Source organism: Saccostrea cucullata, unplaced genomic scaffold (assembly GCF_032062105.1).
Source record: "Saccostrea cucullata isolate Sc308-1 unplaced genomic scaffold, CSIRO_AGI_Scuc_v1 ctg3434, whole genome shotgun sequence".
NCBI lineage: Eukaryota > Metazoa > Mollusca > Bivalvia > Ostreida > Ostreidae > Saccostrea > Saccostrea cuccullata.
The window spans coordinates 29,123-47,845 of NW_026940491.1; the positions used below are offsets into that span (position 1 = coordinate 29,123).

The 18,723-nt window shown below is 32.0% G+C and overlaps 1 protein-coding gene across 1 annotated transcript; it reads left to right on the plus strand.

Annotated features, from left to right (window-relative positions):
• Positions 1 to 2,423: 2,423 nt before the first annotated feature.
• On the plus strand, positions 2,424 to 12,599 carry LOC134255497 (leucine-rich repeat-containing protein 15-like). Its single transcript, XM_062738028.1, has 4 exons — positions 2,424 to 2,488; positions 4,750 to 4,821; positions 5,027 to 5,098; positions 12,232 to 12,599. Exons 1-4 carry the CDS (start codon positions 2,424 to 2,426, stop codon positions 12,518 to 12,520), a joined length of 498 nt encoding a protein of 165 aa, XP_062594012.1. The 3' UTR covers positions 12,521 to 12,599.
• The last annotated feature ends 6,124 nt before the right edge of the window (positions 12,600 to 18,723 follow it).

Genomic DNA, 18,723 nt, shown 5'->3' on the forward strand with positions numbered 1-18,723 from the left:
CCGAACGAAGTCGGGCGACATATTGCGATTGTACGCATGTTTTTGCTGTCCAGGCGGTTTCTTGGAGATGGCTGGGACAATATTCCTGAAACTATCCTCAAAAGGAGGATCACTGGTTGTAGTTGTGTCATATGGTCATTCAGTTTCAAAATGGCTACCGTTGCCATGGAAACCTGCAAAAAGCGACGAATTTTGTCCGCGAGTGTTCTCTCTGGTCCCTTGAACATTCGTCAAGAAACTTTTTTTTGTTTTATTGATTAGTAGTTGTAGTTGTGCGATTCGCATTTAAAATTTTGAAATAATCGATTATTGCCATGGAAACAAAAGGAAAGGGAAAATTCTTTTACATTTTTTATTTTTAAATCAAAGTACTGATAGGACTTGATGGTCGTCCAAGCTTAGCTAATGGGTATTGTTATAGTGATACAAAAAAAAGGAAAGTCTTGTCCGAAATTATCAATAGCTGCCATAGAAATAGAGGAACAGTTCCGGGCGACATACGCTATTGCTCTAGCTCTTGTTGCTTTTGATTTGTAACTTGATCCTGTTTATTTCCCGAACATGCATTCTGATAGGAACATTTTTTTGTATTTGGATTTGTTTATATATCTGAATTGAATTACATCATCCCACCGTTTATTGGAGTTGTAATGTTGTCCACTAAGAAATTTCCCTGATCCTTAAGAGCTACGGTAGATGGATATTTGACAACCTGCTGGAAATATGAAGTTAATTCGTGCACCTAATGGTTTTTACAAATTTTACTCTGTTAGTCGTTACTTGTGAGGTTTTATGTTTCCCATTCGTCTTCACCGGATGGGGCACTTGTCCATAAGTTGTAAGTTACTGACAGGTTTGTGGTGTGCTTGTTCGCCCATTTTTCTTTCCAATTTTTATAGTCATATTTGTATTTTTTCGTTATATATATTTATATCCTTATATGGGATACATTAAAGCATAGGTGTAATTTTTGTTTATCACAAGCAGTAATACCATATATACCAAGGGATATACTAGCCAGACACCTATAATATACATGGGTTTACACAAAGCCTATGCTTATATTAACAACATTGCTTCTGAATTTTTTTCAGAATTTAAAACACATTTAAATTTCATTTTTTAATTGTTTGGCAGATTTTAGCCATAATGGTCGAATTAATATGTATTTCAAAAAACAACATCAACTTTGGGGCCGCCAGAAAACAGCGTTCACCCCCTACAACAACATTTTATGTGTCGTCCGAAACGGCGAGTAGCATGCTGGGTTGGGTTTCACAATCATCCTAACGGCACAAACATTTCATTGGATATACATCTCTTTACTTTAATTTGTCTCTATATAAAAATATTATCAAATCAACGTCAACGTAACGATAGTCAACATCAATTCAACAACAGTCAACATAACAACCAACTTGAAGGTGACAATATGGCCACATGTGCACCTTATAAATATATGCATTTGCAGACATACAATCAGGTTGCCCACCGCCACATGGTGGGGGTGGGAACCTTTAAAATGACCACTGTGTCTCTGCCAAACGAAATACTGGTATAAAAAACTAAAGAAAATAAAAACGTAAATATTCAGAGAAAATTCTACGTAAAAAATTAAAACATATAATTAATTAATTGCTTTAATAAAAAAAGAAAATAAATATAAAATACAATCCGGGGAATTAAAATAAATAAATATTAAATAATATTTTAATTATCATAATAGATTTGCACAGCACATTCACACGTTTTGATTGTATGTTCAGTGTTTGGATTTATATCGAATTAAATCAACACGTTCGATCTTATATCCCAATCGAAAGATCATATGCTATTTTGATTGGTCGATGCGCTGATTGGTTAATCGCTAATCCTGATTGACAGCTCTGTAAAGAAATACCGAACCCGCGTTCGCTCTCTGGGACCGCTACTGAATTTGGGGTTCGCTCTCTGGGTCCGCTTCAGGTTCGCTCGGGGTCCGCTCCGGGTTCGCTCGGGGTCCGCTCCGGGTTCGCTCGGGGTCAGCCCTAGCGGACCCCAAGCGAACCCGGAGCGGACTGATTGGTTAATCCCAGAGAGCGAACCCGGGGTCCGCTCCGGGTTCGCTTTCTGTTAGGTTGTGTCTGGTCGGTACTGTACCTAAATCTATGGACTGATTATGCCTTTATAAACATTTATAAGGAAATGCTTTATTCTTACCGATCTGACAAAACATCCCCAAGGTCCCCCGAATGTTGAGGAGGAAAATTGAATTCGCTAACACTGCCAAATGTGTTCCATCTGAGTGATACGATTGTACTGATTTACCTATAAATTGGGAACGCATGATACCTCCCCCTCCGATTTGAAATACTTGTTTTTCTTCCAATCTGTTTAGCCTATTCTTTGCCTTTTCATTGCTCTGTCAATACTTTAGTGTCTCAATGAAATACAGGGTAGGAGAAAAACCAAATACTAGTAAGAGTAGTGTTGATGAAGATATTAGAGAGTACGTAGATTTCCTACTAAATTATATTCAATGATCGTGTGCTTAACATGACCCTCATCAATGACTCCACAGTGTATGAGTAATTATCAAGGAGGATCCTACAAATACCTAACATTTTAAACTTGTTGAATACGCAAGTGAGTTAAGGCTTAATATAGGCATTTCTATGCAAATAAGCTAATAAAAAATGCATAATTTGTAATTTTTATATACAGAGAAATGTCAAGTTGATTTTTTTATTCATACATAGTATCCACAGCATGTTAAAGTTAGTACACATATGACGTTATATTATGACGTCATTGTTCTTTCCCATTCGAGTAATACAATACAACAACAAAACAACGTGGGCGCAGGGGCATAACCTCTTTTGAAAACACTATATGGAACATCCCATGTGTAAGCAATTGTCAAAATATTATTGATCCTTAAATCTAAATCCTTACTTCAGTCCCCTGGGTATATTGGGAGTAACTTAATATCACATTTCCTTACTCTTCACAATGCACTACATGTACTAAGTGATTATCATAATGTAGAACCTATGACGGAAAAGTCTGTCACAAGATTCTTCAACTTTTCAAAATGATAAAATGACACTCGCTTACCAATCCGTCAAAAGCACATGACATGTTTCCTTGTTATTGAATGTAGTGCAGCCTGTGGAATATGAAATGGTAATTAGATACTGCGACTACACATTTTGAGTCATTTTAAGGGGTACTTGACATAAAGAGAATATGAAAAATCTCAATAATACTTAATTAAACATCGTCGATTGTCGACTTTATTAACTGAACGGTATTAAACAGAATTTCTCAATAATAAATTCTTTTTTATTCCACTGACATAAAAGATTAGTCCACATATAAGAATTAATAGGCAAATGAGCTCTCTTTTATTTTTCGTCAAATTTCAATCCTAAATTGGTTAATATTTTGCAGATGTCTTTGTCAGAATGTTTAAATCTTTCATATGATGAAGAACATACCTAAATGATTTTAAAAAGTGAATAAAAAATTTACCTTTCCCCTCAAACAAACGAGAAATAAGTTATTTACGTATGTTACATTTCTTGACCGTTTTGCATTTATACAGGATTTAATTAATAAATTACCAGTATTAGGATTACTTTCACTTTCACAATATTAATATTTATCAAAAATTGTATTTTTCTATTTAAACAGATCATTTTTGATAGAAAATTTTATTCAAACACCAACCATATTAATTAAAATTAATACATAATTAACAAATAACTATGAAAAGGCATGCACTTCGTGACAGACATCAAACAATTATACACAGTATTTAACACATCTTTGACTCAAGACACATATATCAAGGTATTAGTGATACTCTTTAGTTGGCAACTGAAGATTTCATTTTTAGGATTTTTGCATTCCCTCAAATTAGTTGTATACCATTTACAAGTTATCACAATGTAATTTCATTACATGAGAATGGATTTGCCAAATTGAGGTCAAGATCTATAGTAAATGAAAGGTGCCTACAGGTTTCTGTAATTTGAGAAATGTATTAAGTCATTTAGCTTTATAATTCAAAATATATAAATTGATAATAGGTATTTTAGCCTAATTTAAAATGAATACCATGACTTTCAAATTGCTTTAATAATTTACTTCAATTTCTATTGAAGCTGTAAAGTACGGGGAAAAGTAACATTAAATTGATTATGACGTCATAATAATTATAGCACAGGCTAAACACATGATGTCATACGACGTAGGTTCTACGATAAGTACTGTTTGTTATATCCATATGTTTCATTAATTAGATTGTATTTGCGTAAATGGTCATTGAATGTACCACAGAACTATCTAACGATTCACAGGAATAATTATTTTGATGTGAGGTGCTTAAATCAGATTGTCATACAAATATGTTGAGTAAAAACGTGTTCAAATTAAACATACATAATGTACCTTCTCTGTTATTGTGAAGCTATATATATATATATATATATATATATATATATATATATATATATATATATATATATATATATATATATATATATATATATATATATATATATATATATATATATATATATATATATATATATATATATATATATAATATATATATATATATATATATATATATATATATATATATATATATATATATATATATATATATATATATATATTAAGATTGAGCTTAAGTTGTAATGAATTCTTAGGTGACAAATACTTATACTTGTACTTGACTTTCAATCTTTAAATTTCTTTCAGGGATCTACACAATAACAGTATATCCACAATAGAGGACAATGCATTCAGTGATTTGACAAGAATAACTGACCTGTGAGTTCGTTATTCAAATTTATTTGTAATAATTGTGTAATAATATTTTTGTAATAAATTCACAGTTCTGAAGAACGAGAAAGCAAATAATAACGATTTCATTATAGAATTAGAACTGAAAAGACACTTTAATTTCTTTCTTAAATCCTGACATTAAATGTATACATAAGGAACGAAACATTCAATCGTTCAATTTGTCTTTTAGACGTCTTGATAACAACAGGATACCCTCCATAAAAAACATCACAATAAGCGGGTTGACAAATCTACGAGACCTGTAAGTATCTAAGAATAGAATAAAGTAACATGAATAAGAACAATCTGGTTATTTAAAATATTTCAGAGGATATAAGTAGTGTTGAAGATTGAACGAAAATTATATTACCCACATATTTCATTAAAATATTCTTTTTAAATATATCCCTCATAAGAACTAAGGATGTGACAATCGTCGTTATAATCGAACTATTCTTGAGTTACTCGAATATTCCTTTATAACCCTCATTTATATATAATCTATTTCATACGTTTAATACTAAGGATGAGAAAAGACTATGATTTATCCACGGTAGGTGGTTAATCAAAAGCACTCTCGGTTTCGCAGTACTGTTAAGGCTTCCCGGATCTAAAAATGCATTTAAAACGTAACACTGCATTGGAAATTGATTTTAAGTTTTATTTTCAAGTTATATACTTCAGTATGCCAGATTCATATAGAGAGTTCTCTAGGCTATATATAAACATATTTGTAACGATATCACATGACCTCGCTGATCACGTGACGGTCATTTCTTCTGTTTTAGAATGTTTTACATAAATCGCTTCTGCGAAGGTTATTAACACAATTATTAACTTTTTGTTACATAAATAAACTTGTTGGATTCTTGTGAACCCGAAATGTGCTTGGGAAAAGTTATTCTATTTCTTTGGTACAATTTATTTCACATTAACGTCAACTCACCGACAAATCGGTATTTTTCGCTGAATATCGTCATCTGTTCTAAAACAAAGCCATCATACATTTTTCCCAAGCAGGATTCAGTTAGAGGGGAAACTCTTCTTACATATTTCCACAAGCTCTTCCGCCAGGCTCTTTTATACACATATTATGAATTCTGTCTCACTCCACGGGTTTAAAAAAGGGTAAATGTCAAACGTATATTTTCGTACGTAGTTTTAACACGCTGACTCTTAAACAAGAGTAATACAGCAGAGTTATCTAAATTATTCGGTTTTATTAAATTTTTGAAAAATGATAAAAACACGTCTAACTTAAACTAGTATTCTGCATCTTTATATGCAGATTGAAATACACGTAAAGTTTATGACACTCTCCCCATCTTTACAGCTCAAGTAGCTGCAGTGACTTGACGTCATTTTCAATTATGACGTCATACCTTTGTAGTTTAGAGAAGTGCATGCACAGAGTACACTACAATATTCTCTGGGAAGCCTTATAGTACCTGCGTTTTGAACAATCCCTCGCTTCAAGATTTTAATTTATCAATAATATGATTTGTGAAAATTCTTCAATAAATACCGATGATGAACAAAACTCTTGATCTAAAATAATAATGAAAATTAACACAAAAAATGTTATAAGCAAGAAAACATATTCGTTTACGTCTGTGTATACGTAGTGCGAAGAAAGAATCAATTTTTTTTTTTGCATGCAGAGAAGTCTCATAGTCACAGTCAACAATGCTTTCTTACAATGGACTGAATGCATTATAACCCACCATTGAACTACAAGTAGTATAATTTGTGTGATTAATTGTATCATTTATTATTTGCTTTATTAAACGTGTTGAAATAGTGTATATTTGCTCGGCAAGACTCTCGTATGTATTCCATTTTAACTACGTGAAGCAAATATCATATCACGCTATCTAGATATCCTTTCCATACTCAACAAAAAAGAAACGCGTATTGAGATTAAACATGATAATCAGTTTAAACAAAAATTTTTAAAGTGATTTTAGAGTGTGTTGTGATAAAAATTAAATATGTCCTTTGTTCCAAAGAACAAAGTACGGTATTGGCCAAAAAATGCCGCTTGTCAGACCTGCTCGATACAAAACATTTTAAAAACCTTAGAATTTGTAGAATTAAATGATATATAATTTATATACCTGTCTCAAATATATGCATTGCAAAAATAACGCTCAATACTGTACCTTTTATGGCAAAACGTCAAGAATTTACGAAGAATTTTGACGCGACGTCATACATATAACGTGTACAATAAGCGTAATCTGAAGATTTCAACTTATTCGCTAGGACACAGTTTTTATTATATATTGAAGAAATTAAGTTGCTGATTCAATAACACTTTTCTCGTGGATATTTATTTTCAATTTAATTGCAGGTCTCAATAAAAATAATATCAACTGTTTCTGTTAAATTAATTGAGAAAAATCTAGTGAAGATTACATACTGATGGAAAAATTCGAGTGTCCCGGGCTGTTCTTAGTACCAAAAAAAATAACTTCTCAAAAATATGGTAAGTAAGGTGTACAAACAGTTGAAAAAACTCGAATGTCAATAAAATTAATATTTAGATCTATTGGAACAATAGCGTGGAAGACTATGATTATTTAATGCGTATATACAGGAGAATTCCTCCTTCTAATGGTCAATTTTACTCATAAAGATATTAAAACATATAAAAAGAATGCGAGAAATTTCGATCTTGATTTAAAAAAGTATCCGCCTAGTAAACTGTTAATTATATAATGGGTACATGAAAACTGTTTTCTGTGATATATTCATTTATACCTGCTTGGTGACAGAGGAACTGAAATTTAAATGCACCCCCCCTCCCTCCATTATGAGTTGAATTAGTTCATATAATTTATAAATTCCATACAATATATTTTGGTTTTAATAGGACTGTAAAATTATTCTTAATAAGACTGAAAATGAATTATCAGTAAATGTTGTGAAATTTTGTTTGGAAAGGGGATTGGATTGGGGGGGGGGGGTATACATGTAAATCGAACTTTTGGTTCAGACTGAATATCATAACAGCAGGTATTCTTTCAATTTGCTTTAAAAAAAAGTTATAAAACCTGTTCGGAAAATATTATTGATTTACTATTGACTACTTGATAATGATTTATGCAATTTTTTCTTAATTTATAGTCAAAGTGAAACTAAAGCTATTAAAAATTTTCGCGTTTTCTGGGACAACCGTCGTAAGTTTATATATATTCAATACTATTTGACAATTTTGTCGGATAAGTACATGTATAATCGCTCATGGATTTTCTTTTGAGAATCCCCACTTTTTAGCAGCCGATGACATATTTATTCCAAATATATGTATTTAGTACAGTGTTCGCATATTTTATTTGGTTTAAAATTTTTAAGTTGCTGGTGCACTTTAGCTGTTGTTTTTATTTTTCGCAAAAATTCCTCGCTTGGTAAGGAATGTAGCATAAAAAAATATATCACGGCTTCATTGTATCTTCATTTTTCTGACAATTGAACGTGTTGTATGTATGATTCTCACAGTAAGCGAAAAGAATAAACAACATTTTAGCGGTCTATACCTGGATTTAGGGTACAAATCTTTTCTTTTTTTTTTTTTTAACCGAATTAGCATCCCCCTTTCCGGGTGTTGCTAAAACGCGGAACGAAACGGAAAATATGATTTCAGCTAGATTAAATCCCTTAAATTACACAAATGTTACGTTATCATAAACGGTATATCTTATGCATATTTAATCCCTCATTTTTAAATACAAGTTGATTTAGTTATGTCCTGTCTCTTCGCCGACATAGAAGTGACGTACGCATTTATTTTGCTTTTGAAAGGGGGCGGGGGTAGAATAAAATAAACTTACCCTGAAAGATCTTGACAAGCGGTTTGATTTGGAAGGGGAATTAATCAAGTTCAAACTTATCCTCTCTCATGCAGTACATTTTTTTTACACAACTTACAACTTTAGGCTGCTTGAAGTTCGTATACCGTGCTCGGAGGTCTCGGAGAAATTGGCACTCGGAAAAGTCAAGATACATGTATTTTAATGTGTTCTTTTACTTTTAGCAAAACTATACAATCCATATATAGAAATAGACAACATGTGAAGCCTCTAAGAGTCTATTCTTTCATGTAAAGTGAAAAGTTTACTTAAAACTATTATGAAACAATAAGCCTACATGATTACAAATATTGACCGTATTTTAATTCATAAATTAGTAAACAGGCACTTGTTTCTGTAATAAATTTTTGACCCAATGTAATAACGTGTTATTATTATACTATGGGTTAAAATTTATTCCCGACTCAAGTGCCTTCGATGAGTAAATACTCATTTCTTCGAGGATTTCGTTTGTTTAATTTTTCCCTTCCTCACTCATAGGTTTTGAAGTTTATAGGTGAAATGACAATTATTGAGTTAAAAGCTTATACAGTGTCTGAAAAAAGTGGGGGCAAAATTTTGATACATGTAACTAAATGATCCATGGTGAGAGAACTAAAATCTAAAAGAAAATATCTGAAGATTATGATTAGAGGCAACCATAACAGGATAACTTTGCTACACACCTGAAATGAAACAATGATGTTAAAATTTTATACTAAGGCCGCTTCAATTAAAGAACAAAAAAATTATATGTATTGAATTAATTTGTAAGAATTTTCCTTAATGTTTCAGCTATTAATATTTTAATTTTTTGATATGCATACCATGCCACTGCAAGGCTGGCGGATTTAAGAAGGGGGGGGTGGCTTTTGTGTCCAAAATATACATAAGATTTAATAAATATACATGTATGTATGCATGAGCTGAATGTCAAACATATGTCTATATGTATGTATATACATTTTATTGTATTTTTTATGGTTGTCATATTATTGTTTGAAGGGGTCGCACTATGACTATAGCACAGGCATTTGGATCGCTTAAAAAAAATTGTGTGTGTAAAAAAAAAATAAAGGTACTGAACTCTTACACTGGGTACCTAATTTCGCTAATAAAATATTTTTTATTCGAATGCTCTAAAATTCTACTTTCTATTTAAATCTATTCATAGATAAACATTCTTCAATTCTACCAAAGCTCATTCCGAAATTCCGTATATTTCTTGAGATATTCTGAAATCAATTTCAAAAATGACCTACTTTCTTTTACTCGACATTAGCTTGGGCCCCTAGCCATTCACATGTAAACAGATGGTGTTTGAAGTGCGGCGAAGAGTTGCATAGTATTCGCAATATCTTTCAACAATTTAAAGTTGATTTCTTACTCCAGATTGTAATGTTAAGTCCGTAATATATTCCTTTCGCGAAAAATTAATTTGAAAACGTCTACATCAACAACTACCGCCATGTTGATTATAAATGTGAATGAAACCATGGTAGAACGAATTTTTCCCGGAATGCATTGTATACCTTTCGATTTTCAAAACTATTAGACCGCTAAAATGTTGTTTATGACTTAGTTACATCATATGATCAAATTAAAGAAAAACCTTGTAAAGCTTGAATGCAAATGAGCAACTATTCATCGAGTTTAGAATAAAATTTGTCCCCTCGTTCCCGCTTTACAATTAGTGAAGGCCCAAGCTGACGTCGAGTAAAAAAATTATTGTCAATTTGAGAATTGATTTCAGAATATCTCGAGAAGTATAAGGAATTACGGAATGAACTTTGGTAGTAATGAAGATTGTTTATATTTGAATAGATATGGATAGAAAGTAAAATTGTAAAGCATCTGATTTAAAAGAATTTTTTTGGCGAAAGTAGGTACCCTATGAAAAGAGTTCTATTCCTTTATTTTTTTTTTTGCAATTTTTTTCTAAGCGATCTAAAGGCCTGTGGACTATAGTAAGAGCACATACACATGTACATTGAGGAAGACTCGTAGAAAATATAATTATACTGAGGTATTTCGGATTTCTTAAATTAATCTTTTAATAAATATTAAAAAAAATATTACTGCTACTTTTGTGTAATGAATTGAGGTCTAGGATATTTTAGTACTGTTGTTCAATACTACATGTACAACCAACGTACACTATAGTCTATACACTTGTGCAGATGATGTACAAACAGCATAAGTAAAACGGCATCTTTAATTAGGTACCATTTATTCTTTGTTTTCAAAATATTTTATTCATATTCATAGATATTTATTCTTTGCGATATCCAGTGATGGTACTTAAAATCAGCAAATCTCATTCTGTATCAATAATGTGTCATTAATATCGATATCAGGAAAATTGTGTCGGTAAATTATCTTTTTTCCGTATGTTAACTTTTGCAAAATTCATATTGATCACAGGTGACAACCAACACTATTTCAATAGTGTAACTGCGATATGTAATGATGAACTTATATGCGGAGTATAAAAGTGGTTGTTGCATGTGAAAGGGTCTAATTTCAGCAAAGATTACTCATTTTTCAATATAATTTAACGATTTTACACGACCATTCCAGGTTTAGCGCGCATTAGTGACGTCATAGTTAAAAATTACGTCATTTTTGTGCCTGTAGAATTTAGTTCGCATCTTCCTTACTTCAAAGCATTACATCAAAAAATTGTACAAAGAAGATTAAAATATGATCGTATTATTTTCGGCGAATTATTGCTAATACCGTACTTTGTTCTTGACAAGTGAAGTTGATGTCATTGACGTTGCCTCCAAATTCTAGAGACATTTACCAATCCATATGTCCTTTGCCACCTCTCAGCGCTAGTGGATTTCTAGTATAGGGACGACATGCACGAATACCAGCTTCTCTGTCTCAGTCTTTTGCGAACAATTTGTGCATTTTATGCTGATTTAGCAGTTTGTACAGCAGTTCTGAGTCGATTGCGCAGGTGCTGAGGGAGGATCTGACGGTCCTTTCTGGGTGTGGTTCTAGATCTGTCATCTATATGTTCCTAGATGGTGGAAACGTGCGTTTAACTGCTGCAAAGCCGACTGATATATACCAAATGCAGTTGCAACTTCCAGTTGCGTAGGTCCGGTTTGAATCCTTGTTAGAGCCTTGTTGAATTTATCTTTGCTTAGACGTAGCATTACAGCATCAACATTACAATAAAAGCAAAAATATGGGTTTAATCGATGTGTTTATTGTTTCTCTAAATCCAAAACCTCACTGAAAAAAGACCCCCCAATTTACAAAAAACATAAACATTACTAATCAAGGGAAATGATTAAACAATTGGGGTTTAAAGGTCCATAGTGTATTTTGAATAGGTCACGGATATTTAATTATAAAAAAAAAAAAGGATTGCTGCTAAATATACTTTTCCAAAATTTCTTTGATGAGTTCAAATTCTGCGTTTCTTTTTCTTTTTAGTATATATGTAAAGTATTGTTCACCATTTTCTTTCTTTTAAAGGTTGAATAGTATTCAGGAATTCAAATGAATGAATTTTTTTTATTTTATCCAGGAGAATACATGATAATCCTTTTCACTGCGATTGCGAATTGATAGGCCTGGTCGATTTCCTTAACTCTGGACGTGTCACCGTATCTGGAGATCCACGCTGCTTCACTCCTGAGAACTTAAAAGGAATTTCATTGGTCAGTCTATCAGCTGCAAACTTGACCTGTTCCGACATGACAACTATGGACACCACAACTGATGAAACCAATTCTTCACCTTTGAAAGAAGGGAACTTTCTGGTTATAGTATACGTGTCTTTATGTTTGATTGCTAAAAACATGATGGACTTTTAGAATACAGGAAAAAAAATGAATACTGATATTGATTTCAAAACAATTCGAAAGAAAACGCTAAAAATGACTTAAAAATTAATGAAAAAAAGTGGACAAACTATGCATATCCTTAGAATTTCAGCGAATTTTTCGAATATACCCACGACTGATATTTCCCGGGAAATAGGAGAGAGCAAGACATAACGATAAAGTCAATCATATTTGGTTGGGTATAGATCTGTAGGACATTAAAGGATAAGTATACAACCTGGTATAACTGTTTTGGATTTAAAAATCTGGTTAATCCTAGAATTTTTTTTTAATTAAACACAATTAAAGATTCCACTATTACTGTAGACGTCTTTAATTTCACGTGTCTAAAATTTCACGGTTTGCTAGAAAGTTACCTTTCATGGTGGTTTTAATTTCACGGAGAATCGTTTGTAAATATTCAGGTACCATGAATGTTTCTAGGTAGAAATGACATTAAATAATTATCACGATGGTTTAAAGTTCGCGGAAAATTCTTAAATCGTGAACATAGTGAAATTAAAAACACCGTAATGTTTTCCACTTCTACAGTATTTCTTAATGCTCGAGTCAGATTATTCTATAAACTTCACGGTCAATAAATAACTTAAACTGAAAGATCCTATGTGGACTATTTATATGTACCTTGAAAAGGATCTAAGAATTAAGTGTAGAATATACTGTAGAAGCACAGATTTTCGTGGGGATAAAATTTTGCTGATTTGTCATCAAAAGTAGTTTCCTTGGCATTTAAGTTTGTTGTTTTGAAGTAACCCTATTCAATATATAGTCATATAATATTTCGTTTGGGATTTAGCTTCGTTGAAAATTGTTAACAACGAAATAAACAAAAATTAATCCCCCACGAATATTTGTGCTTTTACAGTAGTATAAATATTAAAACCAAAGAAGAATCTTTTCAGACTTACCAAGGTAATTATAGTTGAAAAAAGAACCAAAAATAGTCCTTTTTTTGAATGACTTCTTGTTATAACATAATGATATAGATGAATTATAACAATTCATTGTGTTTTTCGATTTATGATTAATACACGAAATAATTTTATAACACTGAAATTAAACATTTATCAAAAAGTTCAGTTTTTTTTTTCAAATACAATAGGGGAAACATGTTCTGCTGCGTAATGTTGTTTTGAAAGCGGCCTGGAGTAGTCATATTTATTACCTAATCAAGTGAATTTTGTTGTTTTATTATAGATTTAATATTTTAATTTATAGCATTTTGTTTGCAATACGTTATGGACAAATAGCTCCTTAGACATATGGTAAATTTATCGACAATACAATGTATAATCGATATTTAGAGTTGCAATGAATTCACCATTCAAATATAAAGAATACCTTCATGAATAATTATCACATATGTGCTATGTGATTGTTTTCATATTGTACTAAATATTAAAGCGGTAATACGGCTGCAAATCGTGTGCCTTTTCATTCAAATTTACCCAATATATCATTCTGGAATAAGGTAAAAAGTTGAAGCAAGAATTTAAGAAAAATTAATATTCTCTCCTCATGTAAAATTAACGTAATTAAAATCTGCCGGAAAATCAAGGGTCGTACAACTAAGTTCTGTTTATTTGTACCACGTGAATTCTAAAATGGCACGTGCATACAGTGTAGGGTTTACAATTATAATGGAATATTAAGTAAAAGCAATTCTAAGAATCAAAATATCTTAACTCTCCGGTAAATTAATAATTGTTAACATATTAGTCTGCATTGACGAATTTAACATGATTAAGTACAATTGTTATACCTTTAAAAATTTGTTCCTATACAAATCTATACAGAAAAAAGTCTAACATTTTTACTGTTTTGATGAGCGGGCATAAAAAAATCGATGTTGGACCGCTGAGTGAGATGTTGGATCGCTCGGAGAGATGTTGGACTGCTTACGTCACTGAATGGGCGGAGCTTAATCTTATTTTCATTCTTTGGTTTTAAACAGTGACAGATCTAATATATGTTACATTACGGAATATAGTACAAAATACATGTATGTCAAAAAATATATAATAAAATGAAAGGTATAAAAAAACATTTATTGACAGAGTTCTCGGGCAAAATGCGTTTTGTCGGACCCTCGAACCAAACTCTCTGCCTTCGGCCTAACGCCCACAGGCAGACAGTTTGGTTCTTGGGTCCGACAAAACGCATGTTGCCCTCGAACTCAGATAATAAATGTATATTGTTGACGTTATGTGCATTGGGGTGCTGCAAAGGAAAATCCACCAAATCATACGTCATCGCGGCAAAATGTCAAACAAAATATATTTCTGCAGACCCAATACAATTTGCTTTTCCATTGCCAATAATTTTCATATGTCATAAGTGCATTTTTACGTTGAGTTTACACTGATTTTTTTTCTTTGAAAACCAGGGAGATACGAGAAATAATAGCATGTATCAACAAGCCTGTAGGTCAGAACCTTCGCAAGCCCCACGTGAATGTCGCGGAGATCCCGTTTCTTCCTCATCCAATGATTATATTAATCTCCCAACTAAATTTTTGTCAGGAAAGTTGCTGTTTAATTTCAAGCCCTATTTTTAGTTTTGTTTTTCGTTTTGTCAAAGCCCTCAAACAGGAAGCCGTGGTGATAACACATGAATTAAATCTACGCTATATGAAAGAGTGCAGAAATTGTTTTGACCAAAATATAAACATTCTGTATCAAACTGAAGAAAGCGATATGACCTTTTTTTCTAAATCAAATTAATGAAAGCATTTTGTACACGTAAAATATTAATTGTAAAACACGCTAGTAAACAAAGTACTCTCCTGCGTAGTATTACGACTGCGTAAGCATATATATATATTATTGGCCATGAAATAATTCAAAAAGGTTTCTAGACTTAGCAATTATTGAAATTTCTACTTCAAATTAAATGAAAAACGCGAATTTATATTATTCACAGTTTTGTTTTTAATTTGTTATTTAAAAAATTATCAAAACTCGTTAAAAAAAGCAAATTTGTGAAATCTAGCATGAAAATTATTTTGACCCCGTTTTTCAGTACTGTCTCAGTACTTTGACTAGTTTTGTTTTTCGTTTTGGTCGACTTTGTCAATGTAGCAAGCCTACCGGGAAGCTCTCTTACCATGCTGTTTTGTTTATAATAAACTAGATGCGCCGTAATGTCGAACACGTTCTAAATGTATATATATTTATTGGCCATAAATAATTATTAATTCTAATGAAATAATCAGAATAATTTACTTATGAAATTTGTAATTTTCTGAAAGTGTATACATTTATGAGTATGAAAAAAATTCCAAATCCTATAGAATAATTTTAACAAGTCTGTTTTTGAAGAGATGCGCCGTAATGTCACTCTAAATGTTAAGTTTTCGCCAAAGTTTTTCAGAGTGTCAAAGTTTTCTACAAAGTATCAAAATGTTGAAGTTTTCGCCAAAGTTTTCAAAATGTCAAAGTTTTCGCCAAAGTTTTTCAAAGTGTCAAAGTTTTCACCAAAGATTTTCAAAGCGTCAAAGCGTCAAAGTTTTTCAGAAAGTCAAAGTTTTTGCCAAAGTTTTTCCACGTGTGAAAGTTTTCGAATAAAGTTTTTCAAAGTGTCAAAGTTTTCGATAAAGTTTTTCAAAGTTTCAAAGTTTTCGCCAAAGTTTTTCAAAGTGTCAGTTTTCGCCAAAGTTTTTCAAAAAGTCAAATTTTCGCCAAAGTTTTTCAAAGGGTCAAAGTTTTCGCCGAAGTTTTTCAAAGTGTCAAGGTTTTCGTCAAAGTTTTTCAAAGTGTCAAAGTTATCCCTATAGTAAATCAAAGTTATGAAAGTGTCAAAGTTATAACTATAGTTAACTATAGTAAACTATAGTTAACTATAGTATTTCTTTGTTAGTGTAGTGACATTTTAGGAAACTCAAAGATACAACAACTGACAAAGTATGTTGATTGTAAGCCAATAAATACCTGAGATATTCCAAATTAACTTTTCTGTCTACATTCTTTGAAAGCCTGCAAAATTTAAAAATCATGTTAAAGTGGCCTACTTTTTATGAATATGGTTTAAGATCCTGAGATGCCTCAACTTACAAGATTTGATGATTCTAAACCTCTCAGTGTCTGAGATAATGAGATTTAATGTTAATAGAAAGGATTAGCCATGAAGTTCAAAAAGTACGTCACGATGACCTACTTTTAGAATCTCGTTGTTTGGGGACCCAAGATGCATCAACTGACAAAATTTATTGTTATAGGCCTTAAAGTGTCAAAAATATGCCTTCAAATCAATTTGAAAACAAATGCCCGCAAAATTTAAAAAGTCAGTCGCCGTGACCTATTTTTGAATTAACATAATGAGAAATACTATGATGCATCAACTTACAAGATTTGATGATCCTAGTCCTTACAGAAAGCAAAATATAAACGTTTTATTAAGTGCAAATTTAGGTCAATTTTGAAGTAACATAGAGACAACGCCCTTGGCCCCCAAGGGTAATTCCCCATGCAAATTTTAATCTTCAACATATCTTGATCCTTGTAAGTAAGTTTGGTGAAAATCTGCCCGGTGGTTCTGGAGAAGATTTTTTAGCCATCAGTACTTTTGGTTTTATTTCCTGATTATCTCCCTTTGTTTAAGTGTCCCAACCTTAATTCTAGTATAAATGATTGCCGTTGAGTAAAAGATAACCTTTGACAAATCTGACTCTGATTGGCCAATGGGTTTTTGAGTTATGGCCCATATTTTAAAAAGTTTACGCACATTGCACGAATGGCCATAACATTATCTCTTTGAGCCTTTGGATCAGAAGAGCTAAAAGGCTTACATTCACGTTAATGCTCATTTTACTGCTTCAAAAATCATTGTATTAGCCAATCAAAATGTGTTTAAGAAAACAGTCGCATTAATAATAAATATAAATCAACATATGAAAACTATATATGACTTTTTTACTGCTATTTGCAGTATTTATTCGTAGAAGAATACCATTTTATCTTTTAGATATGGAGGCTTTTGTCTTCTGCATTTAAAAACCGAACTTTATATATCAAGCAAATTTGTATGTATGAATACATTAGTCTTGAAAGACTCACAATCAATATCCAAAATGTCAGGAATAGTGTGTAAACCACCTTTTATATAGAAGCTATATACATGTATACATGTAATATTAAAAAAAGTTTTTCATCAATATTATGGTTGATGCTGCATTTGTTGAGAAATAATTAGTAGAAAAGTCACATTTTATATTCCAATATCAATAGAATTTGTTGTTGAAAAAATGTAGAACCTCATCGATGAACTAATGACAATTACATTACATTTAAGCATATATTTTTTTCTTTACATATAACCACCCTCCCACCCCCCTTGAATTATGTAATTAAAGACATCCCTTTTATAGCCCTATAAACATTCAGTCTATTGCTTTTCGGAAATGCAACACAGAGAAAGTGAGTTTTAAAATGGTCCACCCATCTCATTCTGATTTGTCTCTATCAGTAATATAAAATGACCCTCCTTGTAGATCATCAGTACTGTCTTGGTGTAGTTATCACTCACAATGATTTATGAAGGGGCAACAGTACAAACCCCCTGTGGTGAAAGCCGTGATTCTGACGAAAGTCCTGTGTATGAAAATAGATCCGTTATTTCAGACGGAGGTCCACTGGAGGAGAAGCGATATTTTCCTCCGCGCTCTGTCACCACTACATCACCAGCGTCAAAATCAATGCTATCCGAAACTATCAGATCACCATTGTGATTCTCCTTGACGTGCAGAGGGTTAAGAAATTCATATTCACAAAAGTAGTTCAGTGATCGTTTATGTTTGATGTATGTTGTTATACCGTGTTAACTTGCCTTTTCTAGTTTCAATATTCCATTTTACGACCAATAAATAGGTCTTCATTTAAGAGAGAGCAGTAGAGACACGCCAGTATCGGCGGTATGGATTTCTTTGTTAGTGAGATCGTTATGCCATCGTTTGAAGATCTTTTGTTGATATTAAAATTTTTGTCTAAATAAATAAGATCACCCATAATATTCACGTGCCGAGTGTCCTCCGTGACTCAATATTTTGTGACTTATATCTGCTTCATGATATAATGTTGACACCAGTTCAAGCAGACATTCCTTGCCAATTTGTCTTTTTTGTATTGCGTATTATAATTTCGCTCAGTAGCACTATTACATTCTTTAATTTAATTTCC

What these genes read in the sequence shown, in the direction of transcription:
- LOC134255497 (XM_062738028.1), top strand. Translation starts at nt 2,424, where the DNA reads ATGAAATACAGGGTAGGAGAAAAACCAAATACTAGTAAGAGTAGTGTT. An exon ending in GTTGATGAAGATATTAGAGA is followed by an intron (nt 2,489 to 4,749) that starts GTACGTAGATTT and finishes AATTTCTTTCAG; the next exon opens with GGATCTACACAATAACAGTA. An exon ending in TTGACAAATCTACGAGACCT is followed by an intron (nt 5,099 to 12,231) that starts GTAAGTATCTAA and finishes TATTTTATCCAG; the next exon opens with GAGAATACATGATAATCCTT.